Below are 21,708 nucleotides of genomic sequence, written 5' to 3'. Positions count from 1 at the left end.
GCACATTAGTTTATTTCCAGAGTTTCAAATACATTGTATAATTTCTTGTGCCTCAAGATAGTATTAGTCAAATATAAACCCACTCTCCTCCTTTAAAATATCTGCATAAACCCTGACTTGGCTCTTTATTAGTATAATCACAGAAAACATTTCTTTAAGGAAATTGAAGATTAACCTGTACACCAAATGATTTACTGAAGAAAATTTGACATTTTTCAACTCAGCTGGTACATTAAAAAGTAAAAGACTTCATCTGTAATTACGAAACAAAGGCAACCTCCATAATGCCAAGGTTCAAAAAAAAAGTATTCTACCATATTTAAAACATGTCCCTCTTTGAAGACTAAGTCAAGTAAAGTTCTTGTTCTATTAAAAATATATGTAATCATTTAAATGCTATGTTACAGTCACTACAATGTGTTTTGCCATCAGGCATGTTCAGATATTCCACAGGAATGTTAAATGGAACATCTACTTGAATGAAATGGCACAGAAGGGCAAAGTGAACAATGTGGGCTCCCCTGTCCTCTACAAAGGGGAATGCACAGTGTAGATGAAGAGGTGGGATTTTTTAAAATTTATTTATACAGTTTTTAAGGAAAAAGAAGTGTTTTATAGAACTATTTTTACGTAAGACAGACATTTGCACAACTTGCTGAAAAGAGTCACATTGGTAAAGATTCATTGTCAACAGCGATAAGTCTAGAGATAGAGAGAACTCCTGGGCAGTGCTCTCAAATTAACTATAAGTTATTTTTACAGGGGAAAAATGCCTTATGACTTTACATCAATCACAATAATTATCTCATTTTGGGGGAAAAAACCCAAACATGCATAGAAAAGAGGCACTTTTAGTATTTGATATCATTTGAATTCTACAGTGAGCAAGGTAATGTTTTACAAACAAAATTAAGAGTATCAGTTTACTAAAATTAATGTATACATTACAGAATTCTTTAATTAAAGGAGGCAAATATTTAGAAAACAAAGATCAATATTTGAAAGGTCAGAAGAAAAATAAAAAAAATTACCTATTCAATGTGTACCCTAGAGGCTACTCCTCCTTAGATAACAGATGAATATACATTTTTAAACATTTACATCATATATTCAAATATATCATTTGCTTCTCCAGTATTTGTTTACATATTTTTAAATTTAATAAGAAAAAAATTCACTTGCTAAATTAAACAACATTCTACATAACCTTTGGAATATTCATTATACCACCTGGATAGCAATTTTCAAACAGAAGAAAACTGCATAACTGCTACATTCCTGTGTTTCACAGACTTCATATGTGTTGCATTCAAGAAAAAGGTATGTAAATTCTAAAATAATTAAAGGATTACAACTAAAAATGGTATGAAATTAGCTTTATGGAAAACAGAAATCATTACTATCTTATAGGATGGTGTCAAAAATTAGCATCTCCAGTTTCAACAAAATACGGATTTTAAGAAACAGAAATTTCTACAATAAGGCAATCAAATGTACAACCCCTGTATATGTTCCCTAAGGAATCACAGTATGCTTAGAACTTCAAAATTCAACAAATAATTCAAATATGAAATATAGGCACAAAGAGATTCTCTATTCTTTTTAAGGTGAGAAACAGACTTAACAATTTAACGACACACTAATTAAAATGCCATGATACAGCAAACTAAGAATCTTTAATAAAGTAAAATACAAAGGTGCAGTATTAGGCAAATTTTTGGTTTCAAAATATATGCAACCAGTGGGCTTCTCCTTTTTGTAGTATTTCTTTGTACACCATCATTCCAATTCTTCCCAGTCATCAGTAAGATTACCTTTGCTCTGTCGTCGAATACTGACCAATTTTCCAGCTGACTTGATGCTCCATCTGGAGCTATTTCCTGAGCTGGTTAGAGTGGTATACTTAGTAGAGCCTTTAGTATGATCTTCCCAACCTGGCCAAGACAAATGGTCACTCATGGGGTCACTCGAATCAGCAGCTACATCTTCAAGAGCAAGTTTTGGAGGCTCCCAACCTTCAATTTCATCTGGTTTCTTAGACTGTGTACTCTGTTTCCAAACCAAATTGTCTCAAAATCCAGGTTTCTTCTCTGTCTTCAACTCTTCTTTTAATCGTGAATTAGCTCCTTTAGATTTGGGAGATTTACATCTTTCCAGTAAATGTTGTTCATCATCCTTATTAAACAAAGAAGTCACTTCTTTCCAACCTCAAAAACTTGATCCTTGAACTTGTGTGGCTGCAGAGGGTTGGCGGCAGCGGCTTCCCCTCCCGCAGGCCCTCCTCGGAGGAGGAGGAGGAGGAGGAGTTGCCCAGAAGCACTTTGCTCTTGTTCAGCTTCCACATGCTCTGGGGCGGGGTCTCCCGGTGTTGGAGGGTTTGGGGTCTGTCCTCTCCCAGTCCTCGGACGAGCGAGTGGATGCTTGCGGTTTACGATTTCTGCTCTGGGCCCCCACCACTCGACGCAGTTCCGACTGCCCCGAGCGCTAGTTGCTGTCCCTGCCGCCCGCCGGTGGGCTCAGCCATGTTAGCTCCGGGAGAGCGGCCGGCACGGCGGGAGGGGTCGAGAGCGAAAATTAAGTTTTATTGAGTGAAACTTTAGAAAGCAATGATTTTTCACAAGCATTTTGTATCTTGTTTGTATTTATCTATTTTTCACTTACACCTCCTCCACCACTTCAATTTATAGCTAAATAATAGTGATAAAAATATCATGAAGATAAAAAGTCTTTTAAAAAGATTTCTATAATATTTGTTTATCATCCACATTTGAGGTTTTTGTCTAAAAATTGTTTTATTTACATGTCTATTAATATTTTGTTCTCTTCAATTTTAAACTCTGTTAATCCTCTGAGATTGATTCTTTCTGTGTGTAAACAGTGTGGTCAATTCACAAAATAAAGGCTTAAACATTCCTAAAAAATGACCCAAAATTAATGACACACTGCACAGTTTGGATAAAATTAGAGCAAATTATGCTCAGTTACAAGTCAGTCACAAAATAACAACTATTGTACGTTTCTATGTGTCCTCAAGTCAAGTATAAGTCATAGCAACCCTATGATGAAATTATCCAAAATGACTGGAACAGCACATCAACAGAGCTGCCAGAAGTGAAGTCTGTGTTTAGAAGAGGTCATGATAACTAGGGATATTATAGGTTATGTGAGATTATCTTGGCTGAAAGCAGGGAGTACATGTGTTTCATTCACTATGTAAAGGCATTTGACTGTCTGAATCACAACAAACTGTGGCTAACTATGAGAAAAATGGTACCAGCAGCCAGGAAATTAAAAGACTTATTGAGATGGGAAAGTCTGTGGTTAGAGAAGGGGATTGAAAAGGTATGGAGACAGGATACAGCCCTGGCGTACACCCTTTCCAATTTTGAACCATGTTGTGTTTCCTCGCTCTGTTTCGACTGCCTCCTGGTCCAAGTACAGGTTTCGCATAAGCACTATCAAATGTTTTGCGATTCTCATTCTTTTCAGAGTTAGCCGCAGTTTGTTATGATCCACACAGTCAAATGCCTTTGCATAATCAATGAAACAAGATAAACATTCTTCTGGTACTCCTTGCTTTCAGCCAAGATCCATCTAACATTAACTACAATATCTCTAGTACCACAGTCTCATCTAAACCCAGCCTTCACTTCTGGTAGAAAACCTAGTGACTGGGGAAAAATATTTGGCAATGCCATCTCAGATAAGAGTCTCATAACAATAGTTTACAGAATACTAGTAGGCCTACACAGGAAAAAGGCCCCTCTCCAACATTTATTGCCTGCTGTCCTAGTAAACTTTATCACTGATACAGGGGTGAGTTGGAATCTAATTATAGTTTTGATTTACATCTCTTTCATTGCCAGTGATTTTGAGCAGTTCATTTCTCTGTTGGCCATCCAAATGTCTTCCTCTGTGAAAAGTCTCTCCATGTCTTTTTCCCATTTTGTAATTGGTGGGCAGAGTGAGGGAGTGAAGGAATTAGGAAAGATTCAGTGGAGCTCTGAAAAGGTAGAGTATGACAGGCATGAATCAATGATAGCCAATATTATAAAACACAGTGTATGTGCATGATATGTGAAGCACAGCATGAATGGAGAAATTAATATAAAATGCAAATAGAGAAATGCATGCAAATGAAAAACAACAATGTATAAAACTTTTGTATGTAAACTAATATAAAATTAAAATATTACAAATGAACAACAACAAAAAAATACAATCTTTCTCTTTAGCATTTAAAGAGGTCCATGGCCGCAGATTTGCTCTTTGGATTTCCTGGCTTTTGGCTTTAGATTCCTTGACTTCAGTAGAAGTTGATTGCAAATACAAATAAACTGAAATCTTTGATAACATAAAAAAAGAAATAATGTGGAACTCCAATCTGTAAATGGTAATGGAAAACAGATTTCTCTCCTTCCCTGAGTATGCCGTGAAGCATGTAGTAAAATCACAGGAAAGAAACTAGAGTTTGCTCATATTAGAGCAATAACTGAAGGCATATAACCCTGTCATAGAGGAGTGAGAAACATCCAGCTTTGAAGCAAAGGGGGAAGAAAGGTGATAAATAATCACCAATTCTACATGCATGGAAAGCAGGACTGTTTCACACGGTTTTCAAATATCCAGACCTGTAATCTACAGAGTCCCTGGAAGGGGTTGTTTGATCTATCAACTTTTCAGTGCTTACCATTTGTAAATGCTTATCACCCTGATCGTATGTTTATATTCAATATTACCAACAAATATACACTTGTTGTTGTTACTTATGATCAAGTTGGAACCAACTGATAGCTGATCCTCCAGAGGATTTCAGAGGCAGCAAATCTCATTGAAGACGACTACTCATTTTTCCCCTGAGAAGTAGCTGGTGGATTGTAACTGCATACTTTTGTGTTGCCAGAAAAATTCCTACCAATAAGCCACCAGAGCTCCATATACACACTGGAATGTATAGTATAAAAAGCTAAAAGGTTTATAAAGGCAAGAATTAGAAATGAAATATGCACAATTCTCCTTTAAGTAGATACCTTGAGGTAGTCCACTATTTTTCAACTCTGGTTCATTGACCTGAATTGTGTCGTCTTCAAGGTAGAAGTAGATTTTATAGCGTCTTATTCTATATAATTCTTGACGTTTATCAGGCACTTCATCTTCTACACAGGCATCAAAAGATAATACCTGTTGGAATCACAGTTAGAAACAAAAAAGCAAAATTAAAAATCCATAAAATGACCACAGGTATACTTTCTCAATATAAAAAAAAATGAGGGATTTTTTTCAAGATTTTCAGCACTTCATACAATTTAGGTTACAGTATATAAAAATTATTATAAAGATTTATCACCACCTGAGTGTTCTCGTTGTTGTTATGTGCCATCAAGTTACCTGCAACTCACAGAGACCTTATGTACAATACCTCTGAACCCTGCCCTATCCTAAGCCAGTCAGTCTCACTGACTCCAACACATCTAATTCCATCTCCCCAGTTACCATGTCAATCCATCTCATTTGGGATTTTCCTGTCCTGAGCTGTCCCTCCATCCTTCCAAGTATATGATGGACTTCTCCAAGGACTGGTCCCTCCTGGCCACGTGCCCAAAGTATGTGAAATGGAGCTTAAAAATCCTTGCCTCCAAGGAGAAACTTGGTTTCACCCTCTCCAAGACAGACCTATATGTTTTCTTGGTGATTCATGATATGTTCTAGTATTCATGGTTCATGGTTTATTCATGTGGTGCTCTTCTCCAGCACCACAACTCAAAGGCATCAATTTTTCTGTCTTCCTTAGTCATTGTTCAGTTGTTGTTGTACAGCATAGCAAGTAATAGTGAAGACTATGGCCTGCATCAGGCATACCTTAATCTCTAGACTGACATCATTGCTCCTCAGTACCTTGGAGAGGTCTCTGACAGCAGACTTTCCCAATGCAATTCGTCTTTTAATTTCCCGGCTGCTGGTACGAAGAGTGTTGATTGTAGAGTCAAGTAAACTAAAGCTGCCAACAATCTCAATCTCTTCACCGTCTATCATGATGCTGCCAATCTGCCCAGTGGTAAGAATCTCTGTTTTCTTGACGTTGAGCTTCAATTCATATTAAGGGCTGCAATCCTTGGCCTTCTGCAGCAAGCGCTTCAGATCCTCCTCAGTTTCAGCAAGCCGGGTTGTGTTATCTGCATAACCCAGATTGTGACTAGAATAGGTAAATTATTCTGGTGGCCTAAGTGGCAAGAAGCTGCACAGCAATACCAGAGGCACACAGTTCAAATCCACCAGATACTCTGCTGGAGAAGGAGGGGCAATCTCGTCCTGTACCAGTCAGACCTGATTTGACAGCACACACACAAAATAAAATAAAATATTTTTAAAAATTTAAAAAATAAAAAAGAATAGGTAAATTATATTTAAGCAATAAATTAGTTATCCAGCTCTACTACCAAGTGAATCAGAGTCTTTGGAATTTCACAGTGGGATTATATATGTTCTTTCTCACAAGATGAGTATCAATTTTGTCAATTTTATCCCTCCAATTAAAAATAACACAAAGCTATCTTGATTCTGAGATAAAATTAGCCTGACTCCTGGTCCCATTAATTGTTTGCCTAGAGGTAATTAAAAGTGGCAGACCTGATTTTTTTCCAATGAACTGGAAATCTTTCCTTATAATTATTTAGGCTCATTCAAGAGCCTAGCTTAATGCTAGACCTAGTCTCACCTTACACTGTGGGTAGGGATAGGTGAGGAGAGGAGAAGAGGCAGATACTAAAATAGGGTTACAATTATATATATATACCCCAGAGTCGGGGACGTGCCATCCTTTTGCCTTGGTACTAGTGGGGGCATGTCAGGGTAAATGCCAGATGAGAAACTGCAGCTGCAGTAGCTGTGAGCACTAAGGACGCTATGGCTGAAGGATCAGAAGCTGAGCCCTCAGGAACCAAGAGGTTATGGCTTCTTGAAAAGTTCTGGTATAAGTCTTGCAGTTTTCCCCCTAGAGGAACACAGTGTATATAAGGTATACTGACACAGTACTTTTGCTTTTATGCATACACTTATACCTGCATTTATATGCAATATATATATGCATTCATCCTCAGATATCATGTGAATGTCAACATTCACAAGAAAACAAAACTGTACCCAGGTTATACAATTCCGGAGACTGGAGAAGTAACTCCAATGAAAGACTTTCCTGAGCAACATCACTGAAGATTCCTTAAATATTTCAAAGGCTTATGAGCCTAAGTCCTACATTACCATATATTTTCTGGAAGAGTTATTTAATAAAGTAAACTTATATGAGTTTTTCAAAGATCAGATATATTTTAAAACATTCTTGAAAATTCTTTAACCATTTTGGAAGGTTAGCCTTTGAGTAGGTACAATGCTCTTCTCCCATGTGAAAGCAAATGATTGCCTTTAATAAAAATTAGAATCACAGGGAGGAAGTGGAAGGAGTGCTATTAGTGGCTATTGTAATGTTACAAAATGCAACGTGTATCAATGGTTGAATGGAAAACCAACAATATGTCTTGTAAACTTTCACTTGAATCATAATTTTTAAAAAACAGTTGCTGTTGAATTGATTATAACTCATGGTGATCCCCTGAGGTCAAAATTGTGCTCCAAAGTGTTTTCAAAGGCTGGTTTGGAGTTTCCGCCAAAAACTATTTCACCAGGCCTTTCTTCACGGTACTTCTTAGTAGACTCAAACCTCCAACCTTACAGTTAGCAGTCAAATATATCAACCTCTCTACTACCCTGGCATTCTGTACTTCCTTTACACGTCCTTAAAAATGTGATGAGTCCAGAGATCTTTGACCATCAAAATGGCAATTTACAGTTGCTTCTAAAATTGTCCTATATTCAGCTGCTTTCATGAGGAATTCATTTGGCCTGATTCAAGTCAGAGATTAGCTAATTTTCATTGTTAAAATGTTGTTATATTTGTATTGAGTATTCATGTGAGATGTTATAAGCACTAAACTATATATCTTTAAGTGGTCAATGGTTAATTTTATATTTCATGTCATAATGAATTTTATCTCTATAAAAGGAAGATATGTTGGCCATTCAGTTGCACAATTTAAAATGGTCAGTTTTATAAGATGTGAATGATAAAGCAATATGAGCAAGGATTGCAGAGATTATCAAACAATATCATTGATATCTCATGCAAGCAAGATTCTGTGGAAAATGATTCAAAAACAACTGGAGCAGTACATCAACAGAGAACTGCCAGGTGTGCAGGCTGGGTTTAGAAGAGGCTGTGGTCAGTATGGCGCCTTCTCAAAATGTTGCAAATAGAAATACCATTTGACCCAGCAATTCCACTACTTGGAATATACCCCAAAGAAACCATAACCACCACCCAAGGAGATATATGCACACCCATGTTTATCGCGGCTTTGTTCACAATAGCAGAGAGTTAGAAACAATCTAAGTGCCCATAAACAAACGAATGGATAGAGAAGCTGTAGTATAGTCACACAACGGAATACTACACTGCATTGAAAAACAAGGAACTCATGCAATATTATTCAAAATGGGTGAGCCTGGAGGACATTATGCTGAGTGAAATATCTCAGTCACAAAAGGACAAATACTACATAGTGCCACTGTTGTAAAATGGGACTGACATAGGGATTGGGGGGAGACTGAGAAAAATGAGATAAATTATGTATACTGCACTGAGACAGATGAGAGAGAACTGTTTAACAAGTATATATGAATACTTATTATTGGAATGACAAGAATCCAGAATAAGAGCTGCATAGAACTTTCTATCCAAAGAAAAAGGCAAACTGGGGCAGGGGGTAAGGGGGACATAGAGGAAAATGAGTAACAATGGATAAATGGAAATTTAAAAAAGCATATGATTAACCCTATTAATATCAAATAAAGTATATATTTAAAAAAAGAAGAGGTACGAGGGATATTATAGTTAATGTTAGATGGATCTTGGCTGAAAGCAGAGAGTACCAGAGGAATGTATATCTGTGTTTCACTGACTATGCAAAGGCATTTAACCATGTGGATCATAACAAACTGTGGCTGACTCTGAGAAGAATGAGAATCCCAGAACATTTGATAGTGCTTATGTGAAACCTATACTTAGACCAGGAGACAGTCATCAGAACAGAGCAAGGAGACACTGTTGGTTCAAAATTGGGATGGATGTACACCAGGGATGTATCCTGTCTCTATACCTTTTTCAATCTATATGCAGAACAGATCATCCAGGAGGCTGGGCTGTATGAGGAGGAATGTAGCATCAGGATTGGAGGAAGACTTCAACAACCTGTGTTACGCAGATGACAAAACCCTGCTTGCTGGAACTGAGAAAGAACTACAGAATGTCAAGGACTTCAGCTTTCAATATGGATTGAAGCTCAACATCAAGAAAACAATGATTCTCACCACTGGGCCAATTGGCAGCATTATGATAGATGGTGAAGAGACTGAGATTGTTAACAGCTTTAGTTTGCTTGGCTCCACAATCAATACTCTTGGTACTAGCAGCCAGGAAATCAAAAGATTAATTGCATTGGGAAAGTCAGCTATTAGGGACCTCTCCAGAGTACTGAAGAGCAAAGACTTCAGTCTGGAGACTAAGGTGAACCTGATCCAGGCCACAGTCTTTGCAATTGCTTGCTATGTGTCAGAGAACTGGACAATGCCTAGGGATGATAGAAAGAGAATTGATGCCTTTGAGCTGTGGGGCTGGAGAAAAGTGTTGAACATACCATGGACTGACAGGAGAAAAAAATCAGGTTTGTCCTGGAAAGGGTCAAATGAGGCTGCTCCTTGGAGGCAAAGATTCTGAAGCTTCCTCTGGCATACTTTGGGCATGTTGCGAGGGACATCATGCTTGGAAGGGTGGAGATACAGAGAAAGGAAGATCATTGACGAGATGGAGTGATTCACTGACTGGGGTAATAAGGGTAGGTATGTTAGAGACAGTAAAGTTGGCATAGGATAGAGCAAATTTCAGGGTTATTATACTTAGGGTCGCTATGAGTCGCAAGTGACTTGCTGGCCCATAACAAAAACAACACAGTTATGCTGTTAGAGCACCTAAAAAGACTTCACTGACCTTCTAGTACAGGTAGCATTCAATATGAGACTTTTTTTCCTTTGTAACTGAGTATAAAATAATACTCATAGTTCTACCTCAACTCTAAGTATGAAATAATACTGTTAGAAATTTGTGAATGATCAAATTGACATAGGTCAGTTGACTATTGTCCTGTAAATAATTTAAAAATATTATCACTCATCACAGAAGGATAAATATTGTATAGCAACATTATTATAAGAAGTTAAGAAGTCAGAAAAATGGAAGGATGGAACACTACTGACAGAAATTTATGACTGATCAAATTGGCAAAGGTCAGTTAACTAAAGCCATGTATATAATTAAGAAATATTTCTCAGTCTTCACAAAAGGAAAAATATTGTGTAACACCATTATTATAAGAATCTAAAAAGCCAGAAGAAGATGGAAGGAATACACAGAATCATTATACCAAAAAGAAGTGGTTGACCCTGAAAGTTTTCAGTAAGTACTATTTGAATAAAAGCCAATATTCATTGGGGAAGTCTGCTGTCAGGGACCTCGCCAAAGTTCTAAAAAGCAATGATGTCAGTCTAAAGACTACAGTGTGCCAGATTCAGGCCATAGTTTTCACAATTACTTGTTATGCATCAAAGAGCTGGACGATGACTAAGGATGACAGAAGAAGAATCAATGCCCTTGAGTTGTGGTAGACCAACAGAAGAACAAACAGGTCTGTCTTGGAGAGGATGAAAGTTTTTCCCTAGAGGTAAGTATTTTGAAGCTCCACCTCATATACTTTGGGCATGTGGCCAGGAGGGACCAGTTCTTGGAGAAGGACATTATACTTGGAAGGTGGAGGGACAGCACAGTAGAGGAATACCCTAAATGAGATAGTTTAGCATGGTAACTGAAACAATGGAGTTTGATGTATCAAAGTCAGTGAGACTGGTTCAGGATATGGCAGGGTTCAGAGCTATTTTACATATGAGTTGCAAGCAACTAGATCGCACATAACAACAAATTTTCATTTCTTACAGTTCTTAAAGGGGAATTTTCTCTGCAACCTTTGCTACATACAGTTTCGTTGTTATATATGTGAGATCACTTTTAATCTGTTTGGTGCTCCTTCTTCACTTTTTAAAACATAATTTTTACCACATTTTATGATTTCCTCTGCATTTTCCTCTTCTACCTTTCCATCTATATTACTCCCTGACTTGCTTTACAGCTTACATACTGGAGGTAGGCAGTCCTGTATTTCCAGGGAACCAGAATGTCAGTCTGCCCTTCTAGAAATTTTGAGGCCCAGGTTTAAGTAATGTCTTTTTATTCCATTTTTCATTCTTTTTTATTATCCCATTTAGTATTTTTAGTTCTCTCTTAATACATTGATAGATTTTTTCACCATTAGAAATAACTTTTTATTTATTTTTAGCTTAATTGTGTCATGAGTGAAATTTTAAACTGAGTTTTACATTCAATCATTCATTTACATTTTTATTTATAACATTACCAGATGGTGGCCCTGACATGATATGGGAACAGCAACTACAATGCCTGCAATGTAATCACACTTATCTTGCTTCCTCCCTATAAGATCCATTTCCATTAATCATTATATCATGGCTCCTCCTGAACCCAAGGCATTATCCTTTAATAAATGCTACTCTTTTTGATCTTATGTGATTGGTTATTCTAAGGTTTGAATAATTCCCTAATGATATTGTTTCTCCTTTTTTTGCCTATTATTTGACTGAAGTTGAACCACAAGAGTAAGTTTATTCCACATCCCCCCCCCCCAATTTAGGATCTTCTAATGTATCTTTTAGAGTGGTCAACAGTCATAGCTGGGAGTGATCTAATTCTCGGGGTTGTGGAAGTTGAGGTTGTGTGGTGTGTTGTTGTTATTGTTAGTTGGTGTTAATTAGAAAACGACTTTCCGCCTCTTCCTTGTCTTCATATTTTACATCTCTTTCGCTTTTTACAGGCATTGCTTCTTCTAGTTGTTAGATGGCATTGAGTTGATTACAACTCATAGTGACCCTATGAACAAAAGATCTGAACCCCATCCTATCTTGTACTATCCTCACACTTCCTGACGTGCAAGAGTCCATTGAGGCAATCATTGTGTTAAGCTGTCTAGTTAAGGTTCTTCCTCTCTTTTGTTTTGCTGATACTCCTCCCTTCCCAGCATCATGTCCCTTACCAAGAATAGTCCCTCCTAACAATATACTCAAAGTATGTGAGGCAAAGCCTCATCATTTTTGCCTCCAAAGAGCACTTCGGCTGCAACCTCTTCAAGACATGTCTGTTTGTTCTTTTGGTATTTTTAGTGCTCTCTTCCAACTCAACAGCTTAAAGGCGGCAATTCTTTTTCTGTCATGCTCTCAGATGCATACCACATGATTGGAAAGGCTATGGTCTGAATCAGATGCACCTTACTTCTCAAACTGAGTAATTTGGAGAGGTCCCTAACTACAGATTTTCTCAGTGCATTGTGCCTCCTTATTTCCTGACTGCTGGTACCATGGGTGTTAATTGTGTATTCAAGCAGGATGAAACTCTTGACAGTTTCTTCTTTTTATCCATCATGATTTTGCCTATTGGTGCAGTGGTAAGAATATTGGTTTTCTTGACATTGAGATCCAATTTATACCGAAGGCCACATTCCTTGCTCTTCTGCAGCAAGTTCTTCATGTCCTACTCACTTTCAGCAAGCAAGGTTGTATAACCTGCATACCACAGATTATTGATGAGTCTCCCTCCAATCCCAATGCCACATTCCTCTTCATAGAGTCCAGCTTTCTCAGATAACTTACTCAGCATACAGACTGAATAGATATGGAGAAATAATACAACCCTGACACATTCCCATCTCAATTTTAAACAATGAAGTGTTTTCCTGCTTTGTTTGCACAACATCCTCCTGATCCAGGTATAGATTCTGTAAGAGCACAATTAAGTGCTCTGGGACTCCCATTCTTCTCAATGTCAGCCACAACTTGTTATGGTCCACACAGTCAAATGCCTTTGCAGAGTCAATAAAGCACAAATAGATATTCTTCTGGTATTCTTTACTTTTATCCAAGATCCATCTGACATCTTTCTTGAACTTCTGGCAGTTCTCTATCCATGTACCATTCTAGCAATTGTTTAATAATCTTCAGAAGTATTTTGCTTGCATGTGATATTAATGATATTGTTTGATAGTTTCCACATTCAGTTGGATCACCTTTCTTGGGAATGAGAACAAATACGGACCTCTTACAATCCGTTGGCCAGATACCTATCCTCCAAAGTTCCTGGTATAGACTGGTGAGTACATTCAAGGCTGCATCTGTTAATTGAAACAATTCAATTGGTATCCCATTGATTCCTGGGGCCTTATTTTGCATTTTTTTATTCATTGCAAATACCTTTTTAAAAGACACAAACGATGACTTTACACATGGATCTCACCTGATGGACTGTATAGCAATCAGACTGACTACATTTGGGGAAGAAATCTTTGGAGAATCTCAATATTTGCAGTCAAAACTAGGCCGGGGTGACTATGGGTCAGACCATCAATTATTCATATGCATGTTTAAATTGAGGCTGAATAAAATAAAAATAAGTCCACAGGAACCAAGATATAATCTTGGGTCAACTCCATCTGAATTTCAAGATCATTTTAGGTATAGGTTTGAGGCACTGAACATTTGATGTATGAGCTGTGGGATGATATGAAGGATATTATCCAAGAAGAAAGTAAAAGGTTATTACAAAAACAGAGGAGAAAGAAAAAATTGAAACGAATATCAGAAGAGACTCTAAAGATTGCACTGGAGTATTGAGAAGCCAAAACAAAAGGAAAACATGCTGAAGTAAAAGCGATGAACAGAAGATTTCAAAGGGCAGCTAGGTAGGATAAAAGTATTATAATGGAATGTGCAGACAGCTGGAATTGGACTGATACTATTATATATTCTTATCCTTCAACCAATATAATATAGTGGCAAGAAGCTGTGCTGCAATCCCAAAGGCATGCAATTTGAGGCCACCAGCTGCTCCACAGGAGAAAGATGGGCAATCTCATCCTGTGTGATTAACTGCCTCTGAAAGCCCACTGGAGGGCCAGCTATAGATCAACTGATCTAACTCAACAGTACTTAACAACGTAACTACATTACCCATTTAGGAACTCTGATAGCTTAGTGGTAAGAAGTTGCATTGCCAACCCAAAAATACATGGTTGGAATCCACCAGCTGATCTACAGGAGAAAGATGGATAGTCTCTACGTGTGCAATTTACTGCCTCTAAAAACTCCCCTCAGGTTCAGCAATGAGTTGATTCTGTCTCTATAGTACATAACAGTGCATTCTTTATTTACCAGTTTTTACTCCTCTCTCCCTTTCTTCTCATCCCTGATACAAGAATGATTCTTTCAGACTTATTGTTAGGTGCCATCCAGTTGAGTACAACTCATAGTGACCTTGTGAACAAAAGATCTAAACTCCGTCCTATCCTATGCCATTCTCGCCATCTCTGACACACTTAAGACCATTGCCACAGTTACTATATCAATTCATCTCATTGAGGTCTTCCTCTCTTTTGCTGACCCTCCACCATCCCAAGTATGATATCTCTTTCCAAGGAACAGCCTCTCCTGGCAACATGCCCAAAATATGTAAGATGAAGTTTCACCATCCTTACCCCCAAGGAGCACTCTGGCTACACTTTTCCCAAGACATATAAGTTTGAGGTTTTTGTTTTGTTTTGTTTTTTGCAATCCATGAAATATTCAGTACTCCTCCCTAATACCACAACTCAAAGACATCAATAATTCTTCTGTCATCTTTATTCGCTGTTCAGTTCTCAGGTGCATAGCAAGTGATTGAAAAGACCACAGCCTCAGGATCTCTGGTAGCCTAGTGGCAAGAAGCGGCACTGCAATCCCAGAGGCGCTCAGTTCGAATCCACCAGATGCTCTGCTGGAGAAGGAGAGGCAATGTCCTCCTCTACCTGTCAGATATGATTTGACTGTACACACGCAAAAATAATAAAAAATAAATAAATAAATTTTAAAAGACCATGGCCTCAATCAAGCCTACCTTAGTCTTCAAAGTGACATCATTGTTCCTCTCTAATGGAGAGATCCCTGACAGCACACTTACTCAGTACAATACATCTTCTGATCTCCTGACTGCTCTTACCAGGCCAAGGGTGTTGATTGTGAATCCAAGTAAGACAAAATCGTTAACAATTTCAAACTTTTCTCCGTCTATCATGATGTTACCCAGTAGTCCAGTGGTGAGGATTTTTTGTCTTGATGTTGAGATGCAATTCATATTGAAGGCTTTGATCCTCTACAGCAAGCACTTCAAGTCCTCCTAACTTTCTGCAAGCAAGGTTGTGTCATCTGTATAGCACAAGCCTAATGTCACATTCTTCATAGAACCCAGCTTCATGAACAATCTTACCCCTTCCACCTTCTGAGCTTTGTGCCTGGGCAAATTGCCGTCCTTTATGTGTTTGATTATTCTAAGGAGTGGGCATACAACGCTGTAAAACCCCGACATACACTTTTCCTGATTTTAGACCTTGCAGTGTTCCCTTATTCTGTTCACATAGCAGCTTATTGGCCTATTTATTGATTTCATAGAAGCAAAATTAAGTGTATTGGGATTCCCATTATTCTAGGTTTTAGCCATAGTTTGTTATGATTCATATAGCCAAATGCCTTTGCATTGTCAATAAAATACCAATAGGCATTCTTCTAGCAGTTCTCAGTTTTCAGCTAGGATCCTTGTGACATTAACAGTGATATCCCCGGCACCACAGTCTCTTCTAAAACCTGTTTGAACTTCTGGCAGCTCTCTGTCAATGTACTGTTGTAGCTAATTTTGGATGATCTTCAGCAGTGTTTTGCTTGCATGTGATATTAACGATATTGTTTGATAATTTCTACATTTGATTGGATCACCTTTCTTGGGAATGAGGACAAATATGCATCTGTTCCTGTCAGTCAGCCAGACAGCTATCCTCCACATTTTCTGGCATAAACTAGCAAGCACTATTAAGTCCAGGGCTGCATGTCAGTAGAAACATGTCAACTGGTATTCCATTGTTTCCTGGAGCCTTATTTTCACCATTGCCTTCAGTGCAATAGCATTGAAGTGGTTATTGAAATGGTTATTGTTGTTGTTATGTGCCACTGAGTTACTTGCAACTCATAGTGACCCTATTTTTAACAGCTCTGAACTCTGCTCCATCTTGAGCCAATTTCATTTTCTCCAAAACACTTACCCCCATTATCTCAGTCACTGAGCCATCCAAGGTCTTCCTCTCTTGAGCTGTCCCTCCAACCTACCAAGCATGATGTCCTTCTCTAAGAATTGGTCCCTCCTGGCAACATGCCCAAAGTATATCAGACAAAGCTTTAAAATCATTGCCTCCAAGGAACAGTCTGGTTTCACCCTATCCAAGACAGACCTGATTGTTTTCTTAGCAGTCCACGGTATACTCAACACTCTTCTCCATGACTACCACTCAAAGGCATTGATTCTTCTTCTACCATCCTTAGTCATTGTTACTGTCTATTGCAAATACCATAGCTTGGAAGAGGCACACTGTAGTCTCTAGAATGACATCATTATCCTTTAGCACTTTGGATGGGTCTCTGACAGCAGTCTTCTCCAATGCAATTATTCTTTTGATTTCCTAACTGCTGGTGCCAAGAGTGTTGATTATGGAAACTGAAATTGTTAACAACCTCAATCTCTTCTCCATCCATCATGGTGCTACCATTGGCCTGTGGTGAGAACCTTTGTCTTCTTGATATGAAGCTTCAGTCCATTTGAATACTATAGCCTTTGACTTTCTGCAGCAAATGCTTCAGATACTCCTCAATTTCAGCAAGCAAGGTTGTATCATCTGTATAATCCAGGTTGTTGTTGAGTCTTCCTTCAATCATGATGCCACACTCCTCCTCATAAAGTCGAGCCTCCTGAATTATCTGTTCTCCATACTGATTGAAAAGGTATTGGAGACAAGATGCATCCCTGATGTACTTCCTAATTTTGAACCATGTAGTGTTTCCTTGCTCTGTTCTGACGACTGCCTCCTGGTCCAACTATAGGTTTCACAAGAACACAATCAAGTGTTCTGGTATTTCCATTCTTCTCAAGGTTAGGCACAATTTGTTGTGATCTACACAGCCTTTGCACAGTCAATGAAACAGAGATAGACATTTCTCTGATACTTTTTTATTTCAGTGAAGATCCATCCAACATTGACAATATTGTCTTTAGTGTCACTGCCTCTTCTAAACCCAGCTTGTATTTCTGGAAATTCTCTGTTAACGTACTGTTGTTACAGTTGGTTTTGGATAATCTTTAGCAGGATTTTGCTGATGTGTGTTATTAGTGATATTGTTCAATAATTTCCATACTCTGTTGGATCACTTTTTTTGAGAAAGGAACAAACATGGATCTCTTCCAATCAATTGGCCAAGTAGTTGTCCTCCAGAATAAAAATTTATGGAAAAATAATTATTATACAAGCTTTTATAATGGTTTATGATAAGTCAAGCAGATATTAGAGAAAAAAGGTTCTAGAAGATCTAATTGGCTGAAATTTTCTTGAAGAATGAATGCAAATTTCATTTGTCAGATCTCTACTGATGATTTTCCCCAAGGCATCCATAGGCTTTACAAAGAGCTACCTGCCTGATCCCCTGAGTATCTGATGTTTTCATACTAGACTGTAGAATATAAAATATTAAATAAATTAGTCTTAAATAATGTATTTTTTTATTATAAGGAATGTTTAAATCATAACATCACTGACAACAGATTTTTTTCTTATAATTGAAAAAGAAACTCAGAGCCATCAGAGTGAGTTCAGGTATGTAGTTGGAACTTAATATATGTGTAAATTTAGCTTTGTGGGAAGCAGTGAATCCAATTTTCTTGTCACTTGACTTATTTGCTTTGCATTGCATATTCTCAAATGGCTGTATTTTAACATTAGTTTGGATGTCTAATTTTAAGTTAAAATTGTTCTTGTCTGATACAGCATTGACACACACAAAAAAATAATTGCATATAGGTTGTGTCTCACAGGCCAGGGAGTGCAATTGTAAAGAGGCAAATGCAAAAGCTTACTCTCACAGAATAAATTACAGAATTTTTAAAGATGGGGACGTTGGTGTGACCAATGTATGAGTCACTTATGAACCAAATATTGAAGTGTCAAAATTTATAGCTGTGTTGAAATGCTTTGAAATTAAATAGAGGTGGTGATTGCATATTGTGAATATATTAAATCCACTGAATAGTTCACTTTAAAATAGTTAATTTTATGTTGGGTGAGTTTCACCTCAACAAGGAAAAACCTTTCAGCCATATTTCAAGAGAAAATGTTTATTCTCCTACCTACAGTCACATTAACTTTTACTTATTAGTCAGGGATAAAGAAGGATGAAAAACACCAACAATTTTATAAAGAGATCAGTATAACAAGCTGGCCTAGTGGCAAGAAGCTGTGCTACAATCCTGAAGACACGTGGTTCAAATTCACCAGCTGCTTCATGGAAGAAGGATGGGCAATCTCCTCCAGTACGAATAACTGTCTGGAGAGTCAGCTGGATTCTGGACAGTGGATTCTTGTTTTGGGTGAGGGTCAGGTGTGGAATGTTTGTTTGTTTTTATTCCATTCAATTATGGTGTGTGAGCTGATTAGATTTGCAGGATTTGGCTAACTGTGGGCTGGAAGCCTCTTGTTTAGAACCAATCAAGATCTGATGTGTGGACCTGTGTATTTAAAAGTCAGCTGGGGTCCCGACTAAGTCTCCAGTTTGGAGACTCATGTGTGAAGTGGTTGGATTCTGGACCTGTGGGATCTTCTTGGCTTGGTTGAGGGTCAGGTAAGGACTGTTTGGTTGTTTTTATTTCGTGTTAATTGTGTTTGGGATGAATATTCTTGTAAGTGGTACAGCACTGGTCTGTCAATTTGCTGTATTGAGATAACTTGTGGTTGCTGTGATGCTGAACGCTGTGCCACTGGTGTGTCAAATGTCATAATGGTTATCTATGGTGCAGAGTGCTTGCTGGAGCTCCCAGATTAAGAAAAGCTTGGAAGAGGAGTGGCAACCTTTTCCTAAACAACATGCCTCTCGTAACTCTACGAACTTAAAGAAACAACAATAGTTATAGAACAAGGTTCAAGTCTTTTGTTCACAGGATCACTATGAGTCATGCTTGAGTCAATGGCACTTAACAATAACAACAACAACAACAAAAGAAGAAGATATATAAGGGTTAAAATAAATACCATGATCTATGTCAGACAACATGGGTTATTAATAAAAATCCATTACCAGTTGAATCTGACTCATAATGAGTCATAATATAGAACAGAGTAGAATGACTCCATTGAGTTTCCAGGAATATAATAATTATCAAAGAAGAATGCCACACCTTTCTTCTGTAAAGCAGCTGGTGTGTTAACTACTGGTCTTTTTGCTAGCAGCTGAGCATTTGACCACTGCACTACCAATATTCCCTCAATACTTGATACAGTTAAACAACTAAACTGCTGAGCATTAGTTCTCACTCCAGCTGCACAATAAAATCTCTGATACTCATTATACTCATTGCTGTAGAATCAGAACCAACTCATAACTACAAGGAACTACAGTAAATACTTTAGCCTCATCCTGAACTCACATATGAACAATGGATGATCAGAGTTAGTCCCCAACTTTCTCAACATTTCCATTGTCTCTTTCCACAAATACAGCTGTGAATCCCATCAAGTGAGATTTGTGTATATAGTCAAGAGATATTGGCAATGAAAAAGTCACTGGCATTCCAAAATTTTATCATATGATCTCTGGCCTTGTTTCTATCACATCTTGCTCAATAAGCTGAAATTAGAAATCCCATAGGAATAAACCCCAAGGAAATTAAAACTGAGACACAAAAAGATATATGAGCACCTACATTCATAGCAACAGTATTCACAATAGCAAGAAAATGGAAACAGCCTAATTACCCATGAACAAACGAATGAGTTGAGAAATTTTGATACATTTACAAAATGAAATAATACTCAGCACTAGGGAACATTGATTTTGTAATATACTATATAACATGGAAAAATCTAGAGAGCATTAAGTTGAGTGAAAGAACTCAGTCTCATAAGGACAAATTAAGAACTGCATAAGACCATTATTGTAAAAACAGAAGGATAACTAGTGAGATGTCTCTGAATGTCCAAAAGAGAAAGAGGGGAAAGAGCAGAAGGAGAAGGGTGAAAACTATTGGGACAGCAGTTTAGTGGGCAGCTGAGAGAGTTGAGTAATAGGAAAGACTCAATGGGGGACTTGAAAAGATGGAGTAGTAATATGCATAAATCAATAGTAAATAATTGTATAAAATACAATGTACATGAGTGATTTTATGAAACACAAGGTAATTGAAAGACTGTATAAACACAATGCACATGAATGAAACGCAATGTTTATGAATTATTTTTATTTTATATTGGCTTATTTACAAAGCTCATATACACTGTTTTTCACTCAGGATCTTTTCCATTTCTTTAACCCCCGTCTCTACCAATCAAATTGTGCAACCCTATGATTAATGCCCCCCACTCCCACCCACCTTCAGCCCTCTCATTCTACAATAATGGTTTTATACAGTATTTGTTGTTATGAGACTTAGTTCACCTAGCATAATGCTTTCCAGTCCCTCCCAAGTTAGGTTATAATTTTTAAAAATTGTTGATCCTGCATGGTGCGTAGTATTCCACCGTGTGAATGTACCATAGTTTCTAAATCCATTTGATTGTAGTTGGACATGTGAGCTGTTTTCTACTTCTTGTGATGGTGAATAATGCTGCTATGAAAATTGGTGTACAAGTCTCCATTTGAGACTATGTTCTCATTCTCTTGGGTTATATTCCAAGCAGTGGAATAGCCAGATCATATAGAATTTCTGTGCTCAGCTTTTTGAGAAAATGTCAAACTGCCTTGCAGAGTGGTAGTACCATTTTACAATCCTACCAACAGTGTGTAAGTGTTCCTATCTCCAACACTTGCTGTCCACTTGCTGTCCAACACTTTACCACTGCTACTGGAATGAGATGGTGTCACATTGTGGCTTTGGTGGGTTTCTTTTTTTCTTCTTAAGATTTGTGTGTTTTTTTTTAAATTAATGGGTGACTAGAATGCAAAAGTTGAGAACAGAGAAGAAGAATCAGTAGTTGAAAAACATGGACTTGGTGACAGCAATGAAGCTGGAGAGAGGATGAATTTTGCAAATACTTTTTTTATTAATTTAGTTTGTTTATTTTTCATTTTAATGAACATCTACAGAGATTTTGGAATTTCATTCATTCATTGTTGCACCCTTCTCCCCGCACAAGACCCTCCCCCCACTCCACCCCCGTTTGCTCCTCTCCTTGAAAAGCAAAATAAAAACTGCCTCATTGGTACAGAATCCCCCCGCACCTTCCCAAACCCCACTCCCTACCCCCAAATATAATCCACTCTGCAACCCTCATTGCGTACTCCTACGATAAAAATAATGCCCTAAAATATAATACTTTTAGACAATTCTCTTCCCCATAGACTTCAATGCCGTAAACATATTTCATC

General features: G+C 37.7%; 1 protein-coding gene and 1 pseudogene across 1 annotated transcript in view; both read right to left on the bottom strand.

Moving 5' to 3' along the window:
- LOC102864864 overlaps positions 1–2,524 on the bottom strand; it is a 10,525-nt pseudogene extending 8,001 nt beyond the window's left edge.
- Positions 1–21,708, bottom strand: part of EFHC2 (EF-hand domain (C-terminal) containing 2) — a 386,962-nt gene that overhangs the window by 273,844 nt on the left and 91,410 nt on the right. The window contains exon 3 of the mRNA XM_006902078.1: positions 5,031–5,181. Coding sequence (XP_006902140.1) covers positions 5,031–5,181 — 151 coding nt within the window. The remainder of the gene's footprint in view (positions 1–5,030; positions 5,182–21,708) is intronic.

The sequence above is a fragment of the Elephantulus edwardii genome, unplaced genomic scaffold (assembly GCF_000299155.1).
Source record: "Elephantulus edwardii isolate Elephantulus edwardi_28Jun2011 unplaced genomic scaffold, EleEdw1.0 scaffold00365, whole genome shotgun sequence".
NCBI lineage: Eukaryota > Metazoa > Chordata > Mammalia > Macroscelidea > Macroscelididae > Elephantulus > Elephantulus edwardii.
Note: the sequence above shows the minus strand (reverse complement) of the source record. Positions and strands in the feature narration are given on the sequence as shown.